We start from the raw sequence: 27,218 nt of genomic DNA, 5'->3' as shown, positions 1-27,218 counted from the left end.
ATAGAACCTCTTCCTCTGTAAACTCACGTGTAATAAATGACTCATTTATCCTTTTTTTAACAGAGGTCCCTTTCCTTCATTTTCAGCTGTAAATACCGAACAAAAATATTCATTGAGGCAGTCAGCTAGACCTTTATCCTCATCTACATACCTTCCTTCTTTTGTTTTTAATCTAACTAATCCTTGTTTTACTTTTCTTTTCTCATTTATGTATCTAAAAAAGTTTTGTCCCCCTTTTTTACTGACTGTGCTATTTTCTCTTCTGTGTGTGATTTGGAAGCTCTTATAACTTGCTTAGCCTCTTTCTGCCTAATCTTATAGGTCATTCTGTCTTCCTCACTCTGGGTTTTTTTATAATTACTAAATGCTAACTTTTTGTTTTTTACTATTTTGGCCACATCTGCGGAGTACCACAGTGGTTTCTTGAATTTTTTGCTTTTACTGACAAGCCTAATGCAATTTTCTGTTGCCTTCAGTAGTGCAGCTTTTAAATAATCCCATTTATTTTGTACTCCATTTAAGTTGCTCCAGTCTGACAATGACTCCTTTACACATATTCTAATTTTAGAAAAGTCTGTTTTTCTAAAGTCTAAAACTTTTGTTTTTGTGTGGTGTGACTCAGTCACTGTTCTTATATTAAACCACCCATCACCCATGGTGATAACTTCCCCCTTCATTGTCATTTTAGCTATTTCTTCAACTAGTAGATTATCTAACTCTTCAATTTGTCCTGGGGGCCTATAAATCACACCTACACGAACTACTGTGTGATTACCAAATTCTAACGTAACCCAAATGGACTCTATGTTCGTCTCACTAACCTTTATTAGGCTAGATTTTATTCTATCCTTCACATACAGGGCCACCCCTCCCCCTTTCTTGCCTTCCCTGTCTTTTCTATATAAAGAGTACCCTGGTATTGCTATGTCCCAGTCATTTTTTTCATTATACCATGTCTCAGTAACAGCGACTAAATCTACACTATCAGTTGCCATTATTGCCACAAGTTCATGGATCTTATTCCCTAAACTGCGAGCATTTGTAGACATGACTCTAAGCTTATCATTTTTTAACACACTTGCTACAGGCACCTTCTGTCCTTGTTTTGGGGGACAATTGGATTGATGTTTTATCACCCTTTTGCCCCCCCCCCCCCCTCCTAGTTTAAATACATCTTAGCAAAACCTCTGAACTGCTCACTGAGAACATTTGTTCCCTTTTGAGAAAGATGCAAACCATCTTTTTTGTACAGTTTATTTCCATTCCAAACAGAGCTACCATGAGCAATAAAGCCAAATCCTTGCTCCCGACACCATTCACCAAGCCACAAGTTAAAGTCCCTAATACGCATCCGCCTGTCGTTCTGAGTGTTATGCACAGGCAGAACTTCAGAGAATGACAGTGTGGAAGCAACCTGCCGTATATCATTGGCAAAAACACTAAAAACTTCCTTAACCTCTGAAACCTCATTGCAAGCCAAGTCATTTGTCCCTAAATGGACAAGTACATCCAATTCCCCTTCCTGCTTTGCTTGCTTAACAATATTACAGATACGTCTCCTGTCTCTGTGAGCAGTAGCTCCGGGAAGACACCTCACAAGACCACCATTGTCCATCTCCACACCTCTTATGATGGAATCCCCCAACAACAACTGCTTTCTATTAGGCCTCATCATAGTCTTCAAGCCTCTCTGCACAACACCACTGGCCTCAATGCCTCTCTCCACAACAGCACTAGCCTCAGTGCCTCTCTCCACAACACCTCTAGCCTCAGTGCCTCTCTCCACAACACCTCTAGCCTCAGTGCCTCTCTCCACAACACCTCTAGCCTCAGTGCCTCTCTGCACAACACCACTAGCCTCCGTGCCTCTCTGCACAACACCACTAGCCTCCGTGCCTCTCTGCACAACACCACTAGCCTCCGTGCCTCTCTGCACAACACCACTAGCCTCCGTGCCTCTCTGCACAACACCACTAGCCTCAGTGCCTCTCTGCACAACACCACTAGCCTCAGTGCCTCTCTGCACAACACCACTAGCCTCAGTGCCTCTCTGCACAACACCACTAGCCTCAGTGCCTCTCTGCACAACACCACTAGCCTCAGTGCCTCTCTGCACAACACCACTAGCCTCAGTGCCTCTCTGCACAACACCACTAGCCTCAGTGCCTCTCTGCACAACACCTCTAGCCTCAGTGCCTCTCTGCACAACACCACTAGCCTCAGTGCCTCTCTGCACAACACCACTAGCCTCAGTGCCTGTCTCCATGACACCATTACACTCTGAAAGTGCAGAAAATGAATTATGTAGAACAGACTGTGCAATATGCCTTTTATCCACAACTCTAAGTCGACCAGATCCTACAGTAATCCATCTGCCATTCCTAGTATGTCTCTGTGGCAGTGGCTTTGCAGCAGTTCCAGCCTGAGTTTGTTTACCAGATAATTTACAAATCTCAGACTTCAAAAATACAATCTCCTGCCGCAAGATAGAGAACTGTCTACAGATTAGACAACAACTAAACCTCCAAAAAGTGGAACGCGAAACAAATGCATAGCAACTATTACACTGAACTAAGTCTGCCATTCCAATGAGATCAATTATTTAAACCAAACGAATCTTAACTTTTTATTTATCCTCCTGAATACCTCAGATTACCTCCAGTTTATCTCCAGAATATCTCCAACCACAGACACTTAGAAGCAACACTCTCCAGAATATCTCCAACCACAGACACTTAGAAGCAACACTCTCCAGAATATCTCCAACCACAGACACTTAGAAGCAACACTCTCCAGAATATCTCCAACCACAGACACTTAGAAGCAACACTCTCCAGAATATCTCCAACCACAGACACTTAGAAGCAACACTCTCCAGAATATCTCCAACCACAGACACTTAGAAGCAACACTTAAAAGAAGCAACCAAGCTCTATTAGCCAAGCTAATGACAACAGCCCTTATATACTCCTAAAATCACCTCCCACTAGGAATGTTTAACACCTGGGTAGGCCTCTGCTTATTAGCAAACAATAGCTAATTTACACAGCAATCAATAGCAAGTAGCTACCTAATCCAATCAAATGCCTTATAATTACCAACAGGAAATCAAACATTGTGCAATCAGTAACCTTTTCCTACAGATGAATCTTACCTGTAACAGTAAAAAAGAAAACTCTTAGACAGTTGAAGCTTCTGTAAAACTCTCCAGAATATCTCCAACCACAGACACTTAGAAGCAACACTTAGAAGAAGCAACCAAGCTCTATATATTATTATACACAGGGCCCACAATGTCCAGCTAGCTCACTATTCATTGGTCAGTGCTAATTCAGCTCTGAGAGGTGTGTTATGGACCTCCACTGCACTTAGTGCTATTCTAAAGCAGACATTTATTTAACAGTGGCCACATACCTGATATCTGCTGACAATTGATGAGAGAGAGATAAGAAGTATGTTCCTTTCTTCTCAAATATGAATTAATCACAGTAATGTCATTTAACTATTGCTCCCATTACCTTTTTAAATCATGTACTTCATGTTTACAATTGTATATTTCCATTGTGCTACACAAATTGTGTGTAAATGGTATTTTCCATTTTTTTTCTAACTCGTTAAAATAGTCGTGTTACAGAATTTGGTTTGCAGTGATGAATACCTTTGAGACTTGGCTATAATAGCATTGAAGTTAGAAGGGACACTTTTAATCAAAATAAGTCATTTAATTGATACACACCCAAGGAAAAAAGGCATGCAATTTGTTTTGCAAATTGGAATCTTGTCTTGCAATAGTTGCAGATATTGTATCTGCAGCTACTGTAAACTCTCCCCTTATTTTCCAGCACAGACCTTTCTGTGGCTGTGCAATCACAGACTTCAGTGGGCTATATTACAACTCTCAGTGAAGCCTTTGCAAAGCAGGTACTCAGTCATTTCCTGCATCTTGGGTTAAGCTCAGCAGATTTGCTGATTAAAAAAAAAAAAAAAAAAAAGGGGGGGGGGGGGGGGGCGGAGGGGGTGCACACTCTTCACGCAATAGTGTTATGCCTTTGGAGTTATTCTTTAAACTATTTCTCTTTTTTATAAGAAAAATGTTGCCATAAAATTGTCCTCTGGGTGTCACTGTTTAACCAGAATTTCCATAGGTTTAAAGGACCACTCTAGGCACCCAGACCACTTCAGCTTAATGAAGTGGTCTGGGTGCCAGGTCCAGCTAGGGTTAACTAATTGTTTTATAAACATAGCAGTTTCAGAGAAACTGCTATGTTTATCAATTAGTTAAGCCTTCCCCTATTTCCTCTAGTGGCTGTCTCACTGACAGCCGCTAGAGGCGCTTGCGTGATTCTCACTGTGAAAATCACAGTGAGAGCACGCAAGCGTCCATAGGAAAGCATTATGAATGCTTTCCTATGTGACCGGCTGAATGCGCGCGCAGCTCTTGCCGCGCGTGCGCATTCAGCCGACTGGGAGGAACGGAGGTGGAGAGGAGGAGGAGAGCTCTCCGCCCAGCGCTGGAAAAAGGTAAGTTTTACCCCTTTTCCCCTTTCCAGAGCCGGGCGGGAGGGGGTCCCTGAGGGTGGGGGCACCCTCAGGGCACTCTAGTGCCAGGAAAACGAGTATGCTTTCCTGGCACTAGAGTGGTCCTTTAAAATATTGCCTTGTAATGTAAAATTATTTCCTATGGTAAACATCATTTTAAAGCCCTGTGGAAGGAGATGTTATTTATTTATTTATTATTTTATTTACCTCTCTTCCACTAATCTCACTACAAGATTTACAATAATTCAAGGGAAAAAGAAAATACATCCTTTTTAATTCTCTGGTTTTACATATTGGGCCATGATAACAATCATCTGTTCCTTAGCAGGTCTTGTAAATTGTATAAATACAACCTCAGATAAACAACAACACATGACATATTACACATTGTCATGATTCATTTCACAAAAATAAAGCCCAAATAGAGAGGCCATGTGTAAAAAAACTAAGTACATAGGAATTTAAAGGCTAAGTAGCAGGCAAGTACTCCCAATCAAATACCATTGATTAACTGATCATCTGCTAGTGTGACCATAGAAACATAGAATGTGACGGCAGATAAGAACCATTCGGCCCATCTAGTCTGCCCAATTTTCTAAATACTTTCATTAATCCCTGGCCTTATCTTATAGTTAGGATAGCCTTATGCCTATCCCACGCATGCTTAAACTCCTTTACTGTGTTAACCTCTACCACTTCAGCTGGAAGGCTATTCCATGCATCCACTACCCTCTCAGTAAAGTAATATTTCCTGATATTATTTTTAAACCTTTGCCCCTCTAATTTAAGACTGTCCTCTTGTTGTGGTAGTTTTTCTTCTTTTAAATATAGTCTCCTCCTTTACTGCGTTGATTCCCTTTACATTTCTATCATATCCCCCTGTCTCATCTTTCCTCCAAGCTATACATGTTAAGATCCTTTAACCTTTGCTGGTAAGTTTTATCCTGCAATCCTTGACCACCTTTATAAAAACACTGTTTTAGCAGTTTGCTGATCTGGAGCATTCAGGTGTGTGTTAACATGATGCTAAGGAGTAAATACATCAGCAATGAGCTTAGAAAAGCAATTGTTGCTGCCCCTCAAACTAGGATGGGTTATAAGGCCTTTTCCAACAATTTACAGTCTTTATCTTTATACAATGAGAAAGATTATGCCCTCATCTGTGGTCAGTAGGTGCAACTCTAATTATAATAAATGGGGAGGAGGACCTATTATCCTCCCCAGTCTCCACCCATGAGTGTGGGGCTCTAATTAAATATATGCCATGCCATTATCCCCACCCCCTCCATATTGTCCTTAAGCCCCCCTTTCTGACTGGTGGCTAGGGATTAAATAAAAATTGCCCTACTGACCCCTCCTCATATTGATAATAGTAAGGGGGGTGAGTAAAAAACGAATACATAATAAGTCTTGCTTGCAAATCAAATGTCTTTCTTCTACACTCTATTTTTCCAACCTTGAAAAAGGCCCAAAACAGCTTCAAAACTGTGAGGGGGGGAATGGATCGCAAAATAAAAAAAAATCCTTCTTTGCCCTTGGTGCTTAAGTCCCAACCAGCGATGAAATTAGGTAGTTGACTTGCAATCTTAAAATAAGCTGCAGGATAAATTGACCTTCAAAGGTGAGGTGCCTGGGTGCTCCAACCACAACCCTCTCAGAATCACCAATGCTCCTCAAATTAATGTCCAAAAAGCATCATATACCTGTCTCTCTTCATCTTATTTGGTACAGCAGTAGTGATGTTTAAAATCATACCAGCAATCTGTTCACTTACCTTTTATGACATCACAGAGCAAAGTTATGCATGTATGGTTTGTATACTTTATCATCATACGGGACTTGAACAGGTTCAGTCTTGGCTTTTCCCTTAAAAAGTCTGTACAAATGCCGCAGCTAACTTCATTTGTAAGGGAAAAAAGGAAAAAAAAATATTAATCTGGAGCTGTTAGGAGTCATGCTGATGCTTCTATTTGCTTGCCAACTAGGTTTATTCATGAACCTCTGATGACTCCTAAGGGTTTAAGGGATACCGGCAGCTCCCCCTTTTTAAAACAATCAGAAGTCGAATGTCGGCTGAAACATTTAGCCACTTTTTGGACTTTGCAGAAACTACATATCTCTGGAGTGTTCCTTTAAACAGCAATACTCTTGTATAATTAATGCATTCTAACCTTCGTTATTTTTATTAGTTTCAGTTAAAGGGATACTATAGTCACTAGAACAACTACAGCTTAATGCAGTTGTTCTGGTGAGTATAGTCAGTCCTTGCAGGCTTTTTTGAAGTAAACACTGCCTTTTCCGAGAAAAGGCAGTGCTTACATTGCAGCCTAGGACACCTCCAATGGGCACTCCTCAGATGGCTACTAGAGGTGCTTCCTGGGGCAGTGCTGACATTCAGTGTCTCCACCCTCTGCATGGAGAGCCCACCTCCTTGGCAATCTCAGTCAATCCAATTATTTTCTATGTCAACCAAGGGGGCAGAGCCAGCATCATCAGACTGGAATAAAAGTAAGGTTTTACTATATTTAGATGTGTGAGGGGGGGCTAGATAGTGTTTTTCCGACATTTGCAACATAAAGTGTCCCTGGGCAAGACACCTAATGATATATACCCTGGCCACCTCAATAATATGAGAGCAACACGAACCAAGAGAGTCATGCCGTCTCTGATGTCGCCCGGATTAACAAGGACCGCGTTAGATACTAGGGAATCAGGGCAACCTGGCAACAGGTGGGCTACTGGAACAAATCATTCCTGGACACGGAGAGCGAACCTAGACCTGCTTGAATGCTACTACAACAGCAGACCCAGTGAGAGAGGCTGCATGAAACACATGTGCGAGCAATGGATGAATAAGAGACCATCATCTACCCTAACACCAAAACAGCTGGTTACACAACGTTTGAACATCTTCAAGAGAAATATAGTGTCACAACGGGAAATAAATTGACTACAGAAGAAATTCCCAAACCCACATTCTTACCTGCATAGAATTGTCAACCTGAATCTATACCCAAAGATGGCATAACAGATACAAGGGAAATGATCCTAGAAAAACTAGTGGCTTCAACAGATTCCAGGTGGGACATTTGAGATCGCTGTCCAGAAGAGTACAGTTCTAGGAACAGCTAAAATACTACGCAGAACCTTCAAACTTCCAGACCTCTGGTAGAGGACCAAAGAATGAGGAATAAACATACCACCCAGGAGGGGTGAGAAAATCAATTTAAAAAAAAAATGTAATTTATATATAAAGGACCAGCCTTCCATATTCTTCTATATTGAAGAAAGTCAGGTTTAGGGATACCTTAGGGGAGGGGTATGCTACAATGGAATGCTGAGCTTTCTACCCCTAAGGGTAAGACTTGGATGTATGTAAGGTTAGGCTGGTTTAGGTTCTATGAGGATTAAGGGTTAGAGATAACCTACTCTCATAAAACTGAACCTCAACTCTTGGCTTAGTTTGATGGAAGTTACATTCCACAGCAACTTATTTCTAGCTATAAGCCCAGAAGCCACAAAGACACAGGACTACTGCATGGGGGATGCTGTTGTACCCCATTTCTTTCTATTGTTCAGTACTTAAAAAAGGACTTACGATAATGTACAAATTGAATGTCCACTTGTAAAAATTGTAGGCATTCAGTGATTTTAAAGGAACAGTTTAGGCACCATAACGACTACTGCACCGATGCCACAATCTTCTTCCATCTGCAGCAGGCATAACCAAGTCACTGCCATAGTCCAAAGAGGTCGGACTACTCAAGAGCTTTGATTTTTGTATGGCACTGCTTTCCCAAGTTACACAATGTGCGGGTTGACAGGACCAGCCTTCCATTCCGTGGGACAAATGGCCTTCAATTATTACAAAAAATGTGTATGAAGATGGATTTCACGTAAACACAACATGCATATACATATTCAAACACAATGACACACAGCAGGCATATAGCACCTTATTCACACACCATAAGCCTCCCTTCAAACACATCCCTTTATGTACACACATATAATTACCTCATACAAATGTACCACTGTGTATTCACACGTTTTTTTTATCATTTTTTATATTTCCAAACCAGTATATATCTGTATACCTATCTAGCTATATTACAAATCGCATGAAAGTCCTGCCCGTCTTTTAAAAAGACAGTGTATAATATTTTCGGGTGTGCTTTAGCAAATTCATAGCACAAATACCAAAGTTGCTCTGATCCTAAAGGCTTATAAAAAAAAAATTACAATAAGCTTCATTCCTGGTTAAGCAATATCTAGATTGTGCCATGATAGTTAGTGCTGGAAAATGTAGTGAGGAGTATATTGTTGGACGACTCCCAGCTTCCTTTCTCAACATCCCTGCTATGGGAAAACAGCTATGAGTCATTATAAAGCATTTTAACTTATTATTTCAAAGTAAACTTCCTCATTTAACACTTATAAATTCAGCTGTGCCAAAAGAGAGGACTGTGTGGAAAGCTCTCGATCCATATGGTCTTACTGTGTCAAAATGTGTTTATATGAACTTCCATGTCAATACTGCCACATATGTCTAAACTATAGCTCTGTAAATAATGAAAATACACCAATTGTTTGAATATATTTTAGCTTTTTTTTACAGCCGCAGTAGTAAATAATAATATAATCTAAAGAATGCAAGAAATATACATTTACAGGATTATTCACTAAATACCGAAATTAGAAACATAGAATGTGACGGCAGATAAGAACCATTCGGCCCAGTTTTAATTGGTCCCTTGCCTTATCTTAAGTCTCTAGATTAATATAGAAGCAACAAATTGTTAGAGAAACCCAGCAGAGGGGAAGTTTCACTACGAGATTACTATAAATGTCTAAATTTAGAGCCACTTGATTAGGATAAAAACATAGGACTTCATTAGCTAAGATTAAAAAGGAAAAAACGTGTCTACAAACATGAACAAACTAGTGTGGCTAGCCTTGCCAATGTCCTGAGTGTAGTTTGCACAGCACAAGCACATCTACTCTGCACTTTTGGGGACAGTGAATCAGGATCCCAAATTCAGGAATTCCTTACCAAGTAACACGTTGGGGAAGGTATACCTGTAACACACATTTCACCATTTAGATAGCTAAAGAGAGATTGTTTTGTTTGATTGTTGGCATGGCTGTTACTTTACTAAATTTTAAAAGAACTCTAAAGCGTAAATAATTCCTAATGTTATAGTGTACCTGTCCCTAGTTATATATAGGCCAGCCCACCCCCATGTGCAATAAAAAAATTAATAAAATTAACTTTCATTTACCTCTCTCCAGCACTGAGGCTCCCTCAGGTCTGCTCACTTCTCGTGACTTCATTGAGTATTAGGGAACTGATGCGCATGCACAGTCAAACTTCCCATTTAATGCTTTCCTATAAGCTTCTCCGTCACATGAGCAAGTTTTGTTCAGTCAGTGCAGTGGAAGCGCCTCGAGTGGCTGCCAGGAAGAGAGCCACTTGAGGGTTTACTTTGCATGATTAAAATGACAGGGCCACTGTACCCAGACCATTTCATTAAGGTAATGTGGTCTTGATGACTTTAGCTCTCTCTTATATTACTGTGAAGTTCTTTGGTACCTTTATACACTCGGCACATTCCGATGCTCTGTCTGTACGGAGTGCCTCGAGGGGTCGAAGCACTCAGTAATAGTAAAAAAATTAAATAAAATAAAATTAACCCTCTACAGTCCCTCCTCTGCACTGTAGAACCCCACACTATATCTCCTTATTGACCGTGTAAATACTGAGTACGTCCGACAAAAAATGGTTAAGGACCGCAGACTTACCTAGTATGTCCGCGGCAAATAAGAGCCCTGAACCAGGGATCCACTGCGATTATGGTCGGGCGGACTGCCGGAGACCCCAGCAGTCCCCCTGCAGTAGCTGCGGCCACCCTGGCTCACCATGATCACATTGCCGCAATAGGACTCTAGGAGTTGCCAGCAGGGGGACTGTCTGAGTCAGACAGTCCCCCAGGCTGCTAAAATGGGGAACTGTCCCATTTTTATATATATATATATATATATATATATTAGTCTGGTGGTAATATTAAAAAAATGGTTTGGAAATAGCAAAGTGCTACTTGTACTTATTTGCCCTAAAACTTTCCAAAAAAAAAAGCTAAGAACATGTTAACATTGGGTATTTCTAAACTTAGGACAAAATGTAGAAACTATTTAGCACCGGTGGTTTTTGGCAGTTGTAGATGCGTAACCGATTTTGGGGGTCAATGTTCGAAAAAGTTTTTTTTTTTTTTTTTTTTGTTTGTTTGTTTTCTTTTTACTTTTTTTCATCATATTGTATAAAAAAAATATATAGTAAATTATATAATATGCTGAAAATAATGGTATCTTTAGAAAGATCATTTAATGGCGAGAAAAACTGTATATAATATGTGTGGGTAAATGAGTAAGCGGAAAATAAACACAAACACCGCAGAAATATAAAAACAGCCCTGGTCCAAAACCGGTAAGAAAATTGAAAAGTGGTCTAAGGGGTTAAAGGAACAAGTGAAATAAAACATCAGTGAAAAAAAGATATATTTGCTCCCAGCCCCCACAGCATGTGAAACTTATTAATAAACTCATTCCATTCTGATGCTCTCATTATTTCTGTAATTTCTGAAAATTCCAGCATAGCAGTGATTCATAGGTTGGGATGTTTTCACTCACTTAAAGGGGTACTCGAAGTATCATTTCCCTACAGCTTATTGTAGATTTTATGGTGTTTTGAATGTGTCTTCACATTCGTATTTACATTTCCTGCTGACGTCATTCGAGCCAGACTACTGAAGGTGTAGTAGTTGTGAGCACTGTTCTCTGCCAGCTTTTCTGCCTTCATAAAGGAACACTCTAACTTTAAACTTTAAAAATAAATTTAGTTTATTTGCAATATTAAAATATATATATTTCCTAGTAGCAGCCTAATGCTTGCTCTTATGAGATTAATCCACTTACTTGGGAAATGCTTCCTTACTGGGACTCTCTGCAAGTCAAGGCTAAATAGGATCCTGGAATGAGGCACCTGTAGCAGGGAGGGGTGCAAAACCAAGGAGTTGGCCTGGGACTCCCAAATCTATAAAAGAAACCAAGAGGGCTTATGAGATTAATCCACTTATTTCCCAAGTAAGTGGATGTGACGGCAGATATTAACCGTTTGGCCCAACTCGTCTGCCCAATTTTCTAAATACTTTCAAGGCAGAGGGTAAAAGCACAGTGAGTGGCTGTGGGACACGTGGGTCGTGTCAGCAACTTCATACATGTCTCTTATTGACTAAACGGAATAGGTACTTAAAATATTTGAAGATATTTTTTTTTTTTTTTTTTTTTGTCTAAAGAGATTTTGTTGGGATAAAGTTGTGATGCAGAACGCTTCAATGTAAATGTAAGATTTGAATGTGTAGAAAATACAGCATAAAGATGCAAACAAAATGTATGCCTCCAATATCAAATGGTCAAGTTGAGATATTATTATTATTATTATTATTATTATTATTATTATTATTTATAAAGCGCCAACAAGTTCAGTAGCGCTGTACAATGGAAGTTGATGCTTGAATGTGCCTGGAGTGTCCTTCTCCAAATGGGTTAAAAATATTTATTTATTTCCAATGCACCAATCTTCTACATTATTTCATCTTACAAAATGTACTCATGGGTGACACACCACTTGTAGTGCATGACATTTCTTAAAGAAACAGGCATTCTTCTGTCTAGGATGGTAGCTAGCATGTTGTAGGTAATGCTAATATTTTCTGTCAGGACATATATTCGATATAAGCACATAATTCACATGTTTCAATGTACACCTCTACTTACTCAGGATTTTGATTTGTAAATAGGGTATCTATGTTCAGAAACGTGTAGGCTATCTGATTTAAGTGTTTTCTGTTGCTTATCATTTCAGAGGTACAACAAAGTCTCGAACACCACCAAGTTTGGCCAAAAATCCAACAACTGACACTTCATTGAACAGAAGGAAAACCTATAATGCTGAAAACTATTCAAGGTACTGTTTGTGCTTCTCCAAGAAAAAACGCCTTTAACATTGCTGCCCGGTTATAATTTATATTATTTAGAATGCAAGACTGCGGCTGATCCAGAGTCTAAATTCAGGAGGGCTACTTTGTAACAACATTTTGATTTTGGCAACTAATGGCTCAAAATATGTTAACATCTCCTTCTCAAGAACCATTTATGCTACAGATGTACACATTTCTGTGCAACATCATGTTATGACCTAGATTCAGTTTTGTTCAAGAGGTTGACTGAACACATCATTTGCTGGCAATATTGGATTGCTCAAAATTCATTTAAACAATACTAAATGTGTCACACATGTTAACGGCAAAGTCTCTACCATAGTTAATCAAAGTAAAACAATATGTTGAACTATATTTTTGTCTACAATTTAATTACTCATACATAGGGGTCTAATGTCACAAACAACAACGGCCATAACAATTTAACCCCTTAAGGACCAAACTCACAGTGTAAGTCTCGCGAGAGCCGCGGGGTCATAGCGTGGCTCTCGCGAGACTTAAACTGGGACTTGCAGAGGGAGCTGACCGGACCGGCGCGGGGAGGAGGGAGCTGACAGGAGCTGCAGGAGAGGTAAGTAAACGCTCTGCCAGCCCACTCCACTGAACTGCCAATGCCACTGGACCACCAGGGAGTGAAAGCCCCCCTCCCTGCCATGTATCAAGCAAGTTACGAATAAAATATGAATAAAAAATTAAATAATATTTTAAAAATAATAACATAACAAAAATTATTAAAATAATAATATTATAACAAAAAAATTAAAATAATAATTACAAAAAAATTATAATAAAAATGCCCATCCCCCACCAAGAGGCTCTGCAACTCATGCACAAACACACACTGCATCACACACACTTACACTGCATCACACACACTTACACTGCATTCATACACACACTGCACTCATACACGCACACTGCATTCATACACGCACACTGCATTCATTATATACACACACTGTAAAAAAATATTCAATTAATATAATTTTTTTAGGATCTAATTTTATTTAGAAATTTACCAGTAGCTGCTGCATTTCCCACCCTAGTCTTATACTCGAGTCAATACGTTTCCCCAGTTTTTGGGGGTAAAATTAGGGGCCTCGGCTTATATTCGGGTCGGCTTATACTCGAGTATATACGGTATTAACAGATATTACAATACATTTGTGAAATAACTGTTTAATCAAAAACTCTTTAAAGCCAGTGTGGTGATAAGTCATGGAGAGCTCTGTCATTTGCAAGGTGAAGCCCATATTTCTCATTATTTGTTTATGTAACTAATAATAAAATGCAAATCTTTGTAGTTTACTTCTTTATATGCAATGACTAAACATGTTCAGCATCAACACTCTTTTATTCTTAGCCCGTTCTCTTGGTTAATCACTTATGTGTTTTGTAGCCATTTTGAAATTGCCACAAAATCAAAACCGCTTGATAGTATGTTTATTAATATCCATATGAATACATGGTTTATATTATTTCTATGAAAACGGCTCATTCAACAGTTCTATATCATCACAATTTACTTTTCACAGCATTCTTGCAAACTGCATTTATTTACATACATATTTTTTTTTTCTTGCAGGCCTGACAATAAATCGGGTTATACTGCTGGTGAAAACCCGAGCACTGTGAATGGAAATCGCATGAGAGGAGTGGATAATAGCACGTTAGGACAGCAGAAAACGTTTTGCCACGAATGTGGCACTAAGTACCCAGTTCAGTGGGCAAAATTCTGCTGTGAATGTGGGGTTAAACGAATGGCTCTGTAAGATATTTCTGATGTACAGTCCAAAAGAGCAAGCAGCCCCCGAGTTAGTGTGGATTCTTTCTAGTCTATATATAAATAAAAATGAATAACTGAACATGAGGCGCACATTAAAGATTTCAAGCTGCTGTGGAAAATTCTGCTTACAGTAATTTGCTGCAAGTACACACAACTATTACATAACACTAGATATTAAAATAAATCGAAGCAGTTTTAAGGCTTTGCCCTCTCACCTCCCATTTATAAATAAATTTGCCACAGGACAAAGTTTTGCTCTGATGACTAAGATAGTGCTAATGTTGCATGTTTAACTAAAATTGTATTATCAGCACACAGAATGTTTACATGATACCCCAAGTGCATAGTTTGTATAGAGGCTTCCTGAAAAGGAAGTTAAATAACACTTCAATGCCGTTTCACCTGCTATGAGGGATGCAATTTACCGTAACAACCTTGGACTTTCTGTGCTATCAAATATAACGGACCCTTTCGTTGTTTGCATTCTACACAAACAGGTTTTTGCTTTCCACTATTACATTTTGGAGCAGTGACTGTCAGTAATATTTTTTTTCCATTTTTCATTCACATATATATTTTACACTAACACATTTTGTTTTTATAATTGTTTATTGTAATTGATTTTAGTTTCCATTTTTTTGTTATTTGTTTTATCCTGTATTTAAAAAAAAACCAAACCGTGTACTTTGTCACTGCATTCATTTGGTACGTGTATAGATTTTATAGATGTGGATAGAACGAATGCATTAAGTAGTGCTTCTTAACCCCTTAAGGACCAAACTTCTGGAATAAAATGGAATCACGACGTGTCAGACATGTCATGTGTCCTTAAGGGGTTAACCCCCTTCCTGAGAACCAATAACAACCCAAATTTTATCATTTGCTTTGTATGTATTAACAGAGGTTTTGGGATATTCTGCTACCATTGCACTTTCAGAATTTCTGCTTTAGAAATATCAACATGCTGTAAGTGACTCCAGTTTTAATACAAAATAATACATATTAAGAAAAAAATATAGTTAGACATTGATTGTGTCTGCTGTAGCTTACTCATACCTCCTAATTTTCCTACAACTGTTCCCCTATAAACTCTCAACATTCTGCCCGTGTTAATATCGGGTAAATGGCCAGTTGATAAATTACACCTTTGTCACTTGTTAAATAGGACCTGTTTCTTCTTAAGTTTTTGCATAACCTAAGAGCTAATTAAAGGCACCAGAACAATGTTACCTTTTTGGTGTATAGATCATGCCTCTGCAGTTTCACTGTTCAGTTCTCTGCTATTTAAGAGTTAGATTACTTTGTTTATACAGCCCTAGTCACACCTCCCAGAATGTGATTTGCACAGTCTTCCTAAATATTCCCTTTAAGGATATATAATATTTTAACTTCCTTTATTGCGCAGTGTATTTATTTCAGAATCTCTAATCTCTTTTAAAACTGCTAAAGTAAGTTAAAGGACACTATAGTCACCAGAACTACTACGGGTTATTGCATTTGTTCTGGTGAGTAGAATCATTACCTTCAGGCTTTTTGTTGTAAACACTGCTTGTTTCAGAGAAAATGCAATATTTACATTGCAACAGTCTCAGACAGTCTCAGCCAATCCAATGCTTTCCTCTGGAAAAGCATTGGGATTGGCTTTTGTTCAACACTTCTGATGATATCAGCCAAGCATGTAGATCCGGGGCAGAGCCAGCAGCAGACTGCAATAAAAGTAAGATTTTGCTATATTAAGGGGGGCTAGGTGGTGGTTTTAACACTATAGGGTCATGAATACATGTTTGTGTTCCTTTAACATCTTGTTAAAAATGAAACAATTTTTCATGTAGCCTGTGTGTGGGCTACAGCCAAGAAATGTGTGGCTAGGGCTGCATAAACAGAAAGAAAAGGGATTTAACTCTTTAACATAAAACTGCTTCATTAAGTTCTTTTGATGCCTATAATGTTCCTTTAAATGTTACCTACATGCGATTTATTTTTCTTTAATATTGTTGCTTTTTAAATTATTTTTATTATTTAGGTTTAGATCCAAATGATAGACCGTCAATATGCATCTTGGCAAGATAAACAAAGTACTGGCATCCCACAATGCTTTGTATGGGAATTGTCACGGCATCATGTACAGTGTACTTGGCATTATGGAATGAGATGCTGAAATACTCTACAAGCTTCATATCTGTGCCACTATATCATGCAGACAGTACTTATTTGATCAATTGTAATTTATACATAAATCGGATTGTAGTCAGTTATCCAGCATCCCTTCCCCCATATTCAACTGTTCACTTAAGTAGCCTCCCTCCCCCTATGGGATGAAACAAACTTTTCAGACCCTGCATGTTGTTATAATTTCAATGGAACACAGAGATTCAACTTTTTTTGGTATGTAAGTAGCATAAAATGATATAGGATCTGGAGATGATTTCAGTAAGATTCTCAAATTATGCCATAATACCACAGTGGGAAGTCACTGTTTTAATATATTGGTCAAGTGGTCCAATTTCAAGCTTGATTGAAAGGAATACTCCAAGGAGTGACTAGGCTCCTCTCATTTTAAGGAGTCGTCTTGTAGTGTTCCTTTAATTAGCGCACCAGCTGTAGTACTTTCAAAACCAGCGACCTTAGTATGTTATTGTCTCTTACAGGAATGTGACCGTTATGCTTTGGCACCCACAATCCATTGCAACCCTTCCCTAAAACATGGTATTAACAAAAAAGCTAAACTAAAATATAGTTAAAACCAAATATGTCCTGCTTTATTTAAATAGATACTCTCAATATGGAAATGAATGCAGTCAGTGGGTACAGAACAAGCTAATTTTGTGTTCACTTACTTTACTATTACTACACATCCAATATCAGGCTTGTTATCTTAACTGTTTGTCATGGGGATCAAAAAACTGATTTGCTAAATTAGGGTAAAGCTGTGGCGTTAGAAATATTTCAGAATTCGGAATCCATCCCCATGAATGTGGGCATAACATTTGCAAACGTGCTGTTTCCTTGCCATAAAGTATTGTTTAGTAGATTTACTCCTTAATTATTATTGGTCAGTCTGATATTTCTACTTTCCAAGGCTGTTCTTGCTCACATAAACAGTGGACCAAACAATGTTTTGTGTTTAATTATCTCACATATTTGTGTTTTTATTTTATGTATTGCTTTTGTCAAAATAATGTTCTAGTTATTTGCAACAGCAAAAATCAGGTGTCACAGTTCAGCTGAACTTAATATGCGTTGGGTAACATTAGTTGTCACCAGGTGCACACAGTGATAATCAGAATTCTGATTGATTTTGACTCTGACTTTATAGCAATATACTGTAAATCCCGCCATTTCCGCCCTTAAAGAATTGGCTTCAAAATTCCAAAAAAATGTGTGTGCCATTTCTGTTCTAGAAATCTCTGTTGAAAGATCCATGATTGCTTTTTTAACTGCAATCCTTAATTAGATTTGGAGTGTAATATATTTAAACATTTTTAAGTATTTAAAGACATTTTGACATCATGAAATTTAGTTTAATTGTATATATTTAATTTTTGCTAAATTATTATTTATACAGTGCCAATATATTCTGCAGTGCTTTAAAATAGTTGATTGGGGATAAGTGGCAGCAAGTAATTGGCATACAATACATTGACAAGAGGTTGCTGAAGACCTGCTCAAACAAGCTTACAATCTGTGAGGTACACAGAATGCAAAAAAAAAAGAATGACATGAAAAAAAATACATGCATGCATTTTACTCTTTAAATTATGAAAATGTATCTCATCTCACAACTAATTGTAAATTTAGAATATATACCATATTGTTTAAAGGGACCCTCTAGGGCTCCAAGTGCATTAAATGAATGCACAAAAAAAGTTTTTTCAATGACCTAGTATAATACTGTAGAGATTTGTTTTTCGGTTTTCTTTAGAATATTTTTTTTTTTTTTTTTTTAATCTCATGAGTTAAAGGGAAACCATAGCCAAAATATGTTAATATGATATGCAAAGGTATTTTGTGACTTTTCGTTATTTAAAAAAAAAATATATATATATATATATATTTTAGGAGGAAATTCTGAGGTAATATTCCTTCAAGTGCAGTGCATTTGTATTTTACATGAAACATTTTCTTTTGAAAATGACAATGGGAAGTCAAGCAAAGGAAAATGGTTTTCTTTCTATATTTTAAAGGACTACTCCAAGTACCATAAGAATTACAGTCTGTTGGTGCCATAGTGTCCCACACCCTTGCCCCCGAGTAAGTAGTCAAACCATTTAAGAAAGTTTTGACAATTTACCTGGGTAAGCCTGTCTGCGTCATTTCACTGTTCTCAGCTAATGAGTGCAGCCCTTCGTGGCTGGGCTTCAACTGGTACATGACGTTACGTAGATAAGTTGTGAAACTACTCTTAAAAGATTCGTCTAGTTACTGTTAGAGAGTGTGATGCTCTCCTGGTACCAGGACATGAACGGTTAATTATGGTGCTTGAAGTATTTTTTTACGCTCCAGTATATTTAACAGTGCTATACAATTTATTTATGAAGTAATGGATACATACAGTACTAACTACACTTAAACCCGAAGATTTAGTAGGAGCTGAATTTAGTGCCATTGAGCTTAACATTCCAGAATTGTGGCACCTTGACACAAAATCCTTAGCAAGCATGGTGCCCAATGATATCCGCTGATGTGTTTACGTCCTGAAAGAAGTGATTGGGAATCATTAATACAAACTGTGGAAAGAAAGGCAGAATGTAAATTAAACGAAGTACAAAGTAAATGGAGTTAAACGTGCAGATGCTGGGGGAAGAATAAATTGGAGGGAAGGAATAAACAGTATAGTAAAAAAGCAAACAAGGCTCTGGCAAAATATAGAAAACCTTTTAGGGTGATTTTTTTTTAATTGATTTTTTTTTCTCTTCAAGATAAGAAACGTGCTATTTTCATTATCCTTTTAATGTAATTGCTGTTGTTTCCAGAGCACCATGAAGTCACTTGTTGTGTGGAGCTATTTATATTATTGTGGGTAAAGCATTATAAAGCACCATCTGTTATTTTTGTTTCTTGGCCAAAATTCGTATTTATATTTACAGTTTTTAATAATTTTTTTTTTTTTTTAAACTGCACTTTTGCTCTGTGTGGTGTACTTGTTTTCAATTTTACGTGTAACTGGATGTTGATATGTTAATTGATTTGCAGCTTGTCAACACAATAAATATGCATTTATATTAAATTGTAAACCATTGAAAACACTGCGCAGGATGTTTTATTTGAGAAATTAAAATCCACTCTCTCTATCCAGGCCTTCGCTTACTGTCCTATTGCTTTCAGTATCCCAGCTACCTCTTTCGTTGTCATATATACTGTTGTCAAGCCCTACATGCGCAATAAAAGCCAGGTTTGTAAGGTGACTTTTTTTTTTCTTCTTCTTCTTGAAATACATTGTTTTGATGCTTTCTTAAATGCATCATTCGTACATCAGACATATGCAAAAAGCAAGGTAATAAAATACACCGCAGTCCCTGTTCAGTGACAGATAAGTATTGAGATTTAATTTTCTATAGTGTTTTGCATTAGCTGACTATTTCTGTGTTTTATAAAGTTTGACAAACAAAAAATAAAAATAAAATAAAAATAGTATGGTAGCTGAGAAATAACAGATCAGTCATCTAGCTAAATTAAGATGATTTATTATGGCATTCTTGAAGACAATGATGTCTGTCATGATCTGTGATAGAATTTATCTTGATTCCAAGGCTCACTTTTAATCTTGACCACTCCCTTTTTAATAAAAATAAAATAAAAATTAAATAGGTTTAAACTCGCTTTGAATCCAGTACTGTCATGACTCACGCCACGTCACTCTAAGATCCAATCAAATGCTTATCACAGAAGGGAGGGAAGGAAGGACTTGGGTGGTGTACAAAGGGAGGGTTTACATATTTTTCTAAAAACAGGCAATTTTAGTAAATGAAGGGAGGGTGGCTACATTGAATCTTCTCCCAGTGCCTACTGGAAAGGTAGAAGCTGATTACATCTGTCAACGGTGTGCCTGTGATATAATTTTTGCACAGACTGACTAAGTCACAGGTAGCAGGAGAGTAGCTAGCCCACGGCACAAAAGTGCAGACTAACCTGTATGTGCAAAATTTCAATCAAAAATTGCGTACAGATTCCTACCACCATGATTACATGTAAAAGAAGAAGTGGTCATGGTGGTTGGAGTAACCCTTTATCATCACTAATGAATACCTATTTAACATATTTTCTGAATATCTCCTGATGAGCTACTAGGTTTTCTGACTTTGCATAGTCTTAAATATACTTTTATAAATTATTCACGCCTCATAATGCAAGCTTAAAACCGGCATGGAACTCCATAATTAAGTAAGATTGTGTTTACATGCTACTACTAGCATGCTACGCAGAGAAATGAGTGTGGACACACAAAATCTATAAAAGAGAAAAGAATAAATAAGTTACTCTTTCAATGTAAAAGACGTTTTAGATACGCACACAGGTCTATGACAGTGGTTGTGAAGATTGAGGCTGGACAAGACAAACCGTGAAAATGGGTAGGAAAGCTGGTCATAGCTAGTGGATAAGATATAGTAAATATAAAAATAAGGCGAGAAGAACACAGAACAAAACTTGAGGGGAGTTAGGAAATCGAAGCTGGCAAGACAAAAATAAGAGTGAAGAGAAGAAGAGATTAGTGAAGTTAAGGGGGGGAAAAGGGTATGATGGTAAAGAGGTGATTAGCAGAGAGCAAGTAGAGAAGAGGCAAGGGGTACAGAAAGGTAGACATGAGACAGAAAGGCCCTTCTGGGAACACTAACCAGCAACCAGCTTCAACCCTGCAGATGAAAACATTGCTGTTTGGCTGGAACAGTGAAGTTTTCTTTGAAAGTTAAACCTAGTGGCTGTTAATTTGACAGGCAATAGAGATGCTTCCAAATATTAAAGTAAAACTCTCTATTTTAATCAGATGGTCTCAGAGATTCCGTACATAAAATGTAAATTTTAGAAGCGGATAGCACAATTTCCGCTTTGATTTATATCATGGACACACAGTAAAAACACAGATTGTAAAATAATTTTATTGCAATTCATGTTTAAAATTACAATGAACACATATTAAGCAAATACTGTAATATATTTACACTACAAAATAGAAACAGGCACGTGTTCTAAATAGGATATGCGCATGTTTTTTATAGTTCTAGCAGACATACATAGACAACATAAAATAGAGCAAAATTATGATATGAAGTGCAATAAACACAAACATGCCACTAATATTACAGTGCTGTTTAAATATATACACTGCAGCTGTTTCCCTTAAAGTGCTTTTAATTGGATGTCAGAACGAGCATACTCTAAATCAGTGCTCTAAAACTAACCTTCCGTGCCGTGAGGAGAGTTTTTAAGGAGCACTGCTCTAAACTAATTGCAGTGCATAATACTATTAGGAGAATTACTCAAATAACTGTCAATTAACAAACCGTTTACAAGCTTTAAGTGAGCTTTGCAATAAAGGGGAACAGAGTCCAAATTATTTTTATTCTTTTAACAGAATTCATGAACATTCCCTTGAGTATTATTCTCATGAATTCAAAAATACAGTTGCAAGAAAAAGTATGTGAACCCTTTGGAATGATATGGATTTCTGCACAAATTGGTCATAAAATGTGATCCGATCATCATCTAAGTCACAACAATAGACAATCACAGTCTGCTTAAACTAATAACACACAAAGAATGAAATGTTGCCATGTTTTTATTGAACACACCATGTAAACATTCACAGTGCAGGTGGAAAAAGTATGTGAACCCCTAGACTAATGACATCTCCAAGAGCTAATTGGAGGTGTTGGTTACAGCTGCCCTATAAAAAACACACACCAGTTCTGGGTTTGCTTTTCACATGAAGCATTGCCTGATGTGAATGATGCCTCGAACAAAAGAGCTCTCAGAAGACCTACGATTAAGAATTGTTGACCTGCATGAAGCTGGAAAGGGTTATAAAAGTATCTCCAAAAGCCTTGCTGTTCATCAGTCCACGGTAAGACAAATTGTCTATAAATGGAGAAAGTTCAGCACTGCTGCTACTCTCCCTAAAGTGGCCGTCCTGTAAAGATGACTGCAAGAGCACAGAGCAGACTGCTCAATAAGGTGAAGAAGAATCCTAGAGTGTCAGCTAAAGACTTACAGAAGTCACTGGCAAATGCTAACATCCCTGTTAGCGAATTTACAATATGTAAAATACTAAACAAGAATGGATTTCATGGGAGGATACCACAGAGGAAGCCACTGCTGTCCAAACAAAACATTGCTGCACATTTACAGTTTGCACAAGAGCACCTGGATGTTCCACAGCAGTACTGGCAAAATATTCTGTGGACAGATGAAACCAAAGTTGAGTTGTTTGGAAGAAACACACAACACTATGTGTGGCGAAAAAGAGGCACAGCACACCAATATCAAAACCTCATGCCAACTGTGAAGTATGGTGGTGGGGGCATCATGGTTTGGGGCTGCTTTGCTGCGTCAGGGCTTGGACGGATTGCTATTATCGAAGGAAAAATTAATTCCCAAGTTTATCAAGACATTTTGCAGGAGAACTTAAGGTCATCTGTCTACCAGCTGGAGCTCAACAGAAGATGGGTGTTGCAACAGGACAATGACCCAAAGCATAGAAGTAAATCAACAACAGAATGGCTTAAACAGAAGAAAATACGCCTTCTGAAGTTGCCCAGTCAGAGTCCTGACCTCAACGATGCTGTGGCATGACCTCAATAAAGCGATTCACACCAGACATCCCAAGAATATTGCTGAACTGAAACAGTTCTGTAAAGAGTAATGGTCAAGAATTACTCCTGACTGTTGTGCACATCTGATCTGCAACTACAGGAAATGTTTGGTTGAAGTTATTGCTGCCAAAGGAGGTTCAACCAGTTATTAAATCCAAGGGTCCACATACTTTTTCCACCTGCACTGTGGATGTTTACATGGTGTGTTCAATAAAAACATGGCAACATTTCATTCTTTGTGTGTTATTAGTATAAGCAGACTGTGACTGTCTATTGTTGTGACTTAGATGATGATCAGATCACATTTTTTGACCAATTTGTGCAGAAATCCATATCATTCCAAAGGGTTCACATACTTTTTCTTGCAACTGTAGTTGCAGCTGGTGACATTCATTTTTTTTTTTTAATTCTTTATTTTTATCGTGCACGTAATAACAACAGGCTTACAGAGCCACATCAGCACCTGTAATCATTTTTCATAGCATGTTACAGTGTAGCAGGTTAATACAGCATGTTTTTTTCAAGTTTAAGAACAAGAACAAAAAATTATCATACAGTGGATCATTGATAGGTTGGTATAGACATGTTGAACTAGGCAGATTTATGGTTTACCTCGTCATTTAAGAGTAGTATAAAACATGCTTGAAGTTTCGCTCCATAACTCATAGCGAGGGCACCTTCACCCTAGGTATGCCCAGAAAACAACAAGAATGCTATCTTCAAGAACATATTGTATAGCCACTCAGTTATAGTACATGTCTATCCCTGAGATATATCTTAGGTGCTTGCTGATCATTGAGCTGGTGACATTTAAAGATGGTGAAATGCTAGACTCTCCTGGAAATGTAATTTTGCCCACTTAAGGATATATACTCAATCCCTGACCCAGTGAGATCTTCTACCCTTTTCAGCACCATAGAGATATATAGATTAACAATTTTAAAGATGTCCGATTTCACCCTCTCATGCTGTTACCCAATTAAAGCCTTAGAAGACAGTACAATATGCAGTTCTGACTTTTAAGGTGACCAGAATCTGATAACACAATGCATTGGGTGATTTCCAGAAAAAAATATATACTTTTTGTTTCCCCTTCCCCCACCTTGTCTTTTGGTTCAACAGCAAAAACATGCGAGGAAGGCTGAACTTGATGGACGCAAGTCTCTTTTCCGCTATGTAACTACTCTATAGCAGCCACTCAACAACATCTTGAATCATCAATAAAAGGAGGGGGGAAACTGCAGAACTAAAAATGGCAGACACACGTTTTATTTTCTTTAAATAACACTCTTATTAATCGTTACCAAGCCAATAGATTTGATTTAGATTTTGATTTAGGTGCTGTCCACTGTTCAAAAAGGAAAACTAGCACCAAACAGCTCTACTTGATCTAAATCTGTTGAATTAAAAGAGCTATGAGTATATATTTGAGGCTGCTAAAGAAAAAACAACCTCATTGGGGTATATTTACTAAATCTAGAATCCATGATTTTGACCAGTACGTTTTTCCAATGTGTCTGTTTTGGCCTCAAAATTCCAGTTCCCTTTTCAAATATTAGTTCTGTGAACAATCCCTAGTAGTTAAATTGGCCTGATGAAATTTACTTTGTAATTACCTTGATTGGTGCACTTTCAATAGGTATTGCTGGCAGAACGACAATATTCTTTGTTCAGCTAATTTAAATGTTGGTATATTTTGGGAACACAAATGCATAGTATGTTACTACCCAAATTTTACAAACCTTTTGAAAATGTAATTACCAATTTTTGTCATTATTGAAATAATATATTTAAATGGTACATTAGTATTACATTAAAGTTCCAGTTTGTATTTGAAAATGTATTAAGTGTTATAAGGTACAGAATTGCTGCGATTCCCCTTTAAGAAACCGTGAGGATGATGTATTGTGCATTAAATCATCGTTTTGCAAAGGCTGAGCTCATCAAGAGACTGATCGGTAGGAAACTGCATTAAAATGAGTCATTTTCTACGCTTGGAAGACTTATTTTATTACCGAAATATCTTATATTGAAATATTCCTAGTTAAAAAGCCTTGACTTGAGAGAACACACACTATTTTTCAGATTTTTTTTTTCTTTCGCTGAAGGTACAAAAGCATAATTGTTTGTACATGTCTATAAGCATTGTTTTAATTGTGATTTTTCACCTATAGTGCTAAAATATGAAAAATACATTTACACAAAAAATATATAAAATATAATCAAGGAGAGATATAGTGTACAGAGTTTAGGACCTTTAACTTTTTCCTTAAATTTTAGACGAGGTGTATCGTCTAAAAGCAGTTGCCAACTGTTGTCAAGGTGCCATTGTTGAGAGGCGAGAAGGAATTAGTGAGTGATTAAAAGGGAGTTAAAGGAGCCGGTTGGTATGAAGCACAAGGAGGCGCAGTGCAGGGCTGCCAAAATTCATCTGGGGGTCTGTTCAAATGGAAGGCCTGTTTTTGAACATGAAATTCATGACACAGGTCATATATGGCTTGGACCAAAGAAGGCTGCTGGATTGATTTGTTGTGACTTTATATATCTGCAACCTATGATGGGCCATTCACTGAGATGTGCGCATAGCTAGGGGGTTGCTGACTCTGTTCTCCACGTATCCATTGCCACCAATAATTCTTCTAGTATATCCAGTTCCAGGGCTGGATACTGTGGAGGAATTAGTAAGAATATTGTAGCGATAAGGGTCCCTTAACTGTATCAGAGGTGAAGTGTTTACTATATTTTGTGCTTTCGACAGCAATGTTGGAGTGAGGAAGGCTGTGAGGTACATTTAAATATATTAACATATTTAAACTAGATATGACTATATGAAACCTACATTTTTTTATTTATTTTTTTATAAAAGAAAAAAGAAAGTTAAAAGAGGTATGTTGTCACTTTTTTAAGTTCCCGCAGCAGAAATTATTGAAAAAGTTAACTATAGGGGAAGTTAAATTTTTCTGGAAAAGATAGTGTGTAGAACAAGCAGACCAAGTACAGACAGGGTCATTGTCTGTCCCGGGAGCTAATGCCCACTAAATCCTTGATTAAGAGCCCATGCTGGCATTGTAAACTGTTGTCTACATAAAAGAATAAGTAAATGTATTGTTACTGGTTATAAGGCTCTTTTTGGTGTTACCCAGGTCTTTAAGTCCAATAACCGCTAGTAAGGTACACATATTAACTAACAATGGTCTAGAGTTTCAAGAGCTGATGGTTAGAATTAATAGTACTTAGAATGGGAGGTACAAAGGTTAAAATTGCCTAGAACTTTGTTTAAATGAACAGCCACATGAAGTAAAGGTGCATTGATCATTTTCAGTTTTGTTTATGAGAATACATACATGTTGCTGGCACAATGTCCCAGGTATCTCCTCCTCCTCTTTTAAGCTATGGAAGGCACTTGTCCTGGACAAAATACGTGGATCTCCTAAGTCAGGCATAGGCAACCTTCGGCACTCCAGATGTTTTGGACTACACCTCCCATGATGCTTTGCCAGCATTATGGTTGTAAGAGCATTATGGGGGATGTAGTCCACACATCTGGGGTGCCAAAGGTTGCCTATCCCTGTCCTAAGTGATTGAGAAAATGGAAAACAAAAGAGGGCAAATCCACCATAAATTTGGATTGGTTCAATCATAAAGAAGAGATCTTAAAATTGAGTTAAAGGGACCCAATGCTGTTTCCGTGGCACTATAGCTAACTCCTCTGTATTTATTTTGTGCCAAGGATAGTATGTGGTGTAAAACCACACTTTATTAATGTAAAAAAAAAAATGTTTTTATTGTTTTACATATCTATGCATATAGTGCATAAACTCTGCTTCTATGCTCTTGCTACAGTCAAAAGACTTTACAAAATAATTTAATAAATGTACACATTATTAAATCAAGCACAAGGCTAATACATTTACGTCAGTTTGACTATATTCCCACACAGTGGAAATTACACTTAAGAAAATCTTCATGTATTGAGTAAAATTCAATAGCGATTATGTTTACTTGCCACCTGAATTATGAACACATTTT

At 37.7% G+C, this 27,218-nt stretch overlaps 1 protein-coding gene across 1 annotated transcript in view; it reads left to right on the top strand.

The window, feature by feature from the left end:
• Positions 1-15,144, top strand: part of ZC2HC1A (zinc finger C2HC-type containing 1A) — a 75,207-nt gene extending 60,063 nt beyond the window's left edge. Inside the window, exons 8-9 of the mRNA XM_063450366.1 lie at positions 12,461-12,562; positions 14,182-15,144. Of these exons, the coding sequence (XP_063306436.1) occupies positions 12,461-12,562; positions 14,182-14,368 (289 nt within the window). The 3' untranslated portion in view covers positions 14,369-15,144. The remainder of the gene's footprint in view (positions 1-12,460; positions 12,563-14,181) is intronic.
• Positions 15,145-27,218: the final 12,074 nt, after the last annotated feature.

Source organism: Pelobates fuscus, chromosome 4 (assembly GCF_036172605.1).
Source record: "Pelobates fuscus isolate aPelFus1 chromosome 4, aPelFus1.pri, whole genome shotgun sequence".
Lineage (NCBI taxonomy): Eukaryota > Metazoa > Chordata > Amphibia > Anura > Pelobatidae > Pelobates > Pelobates fuscus.
The sequence above is the reverse complement of the archived record's forward strand: the minus strand, read 5'-3'. Positions and strand labels throughout refer to the sequence as shown.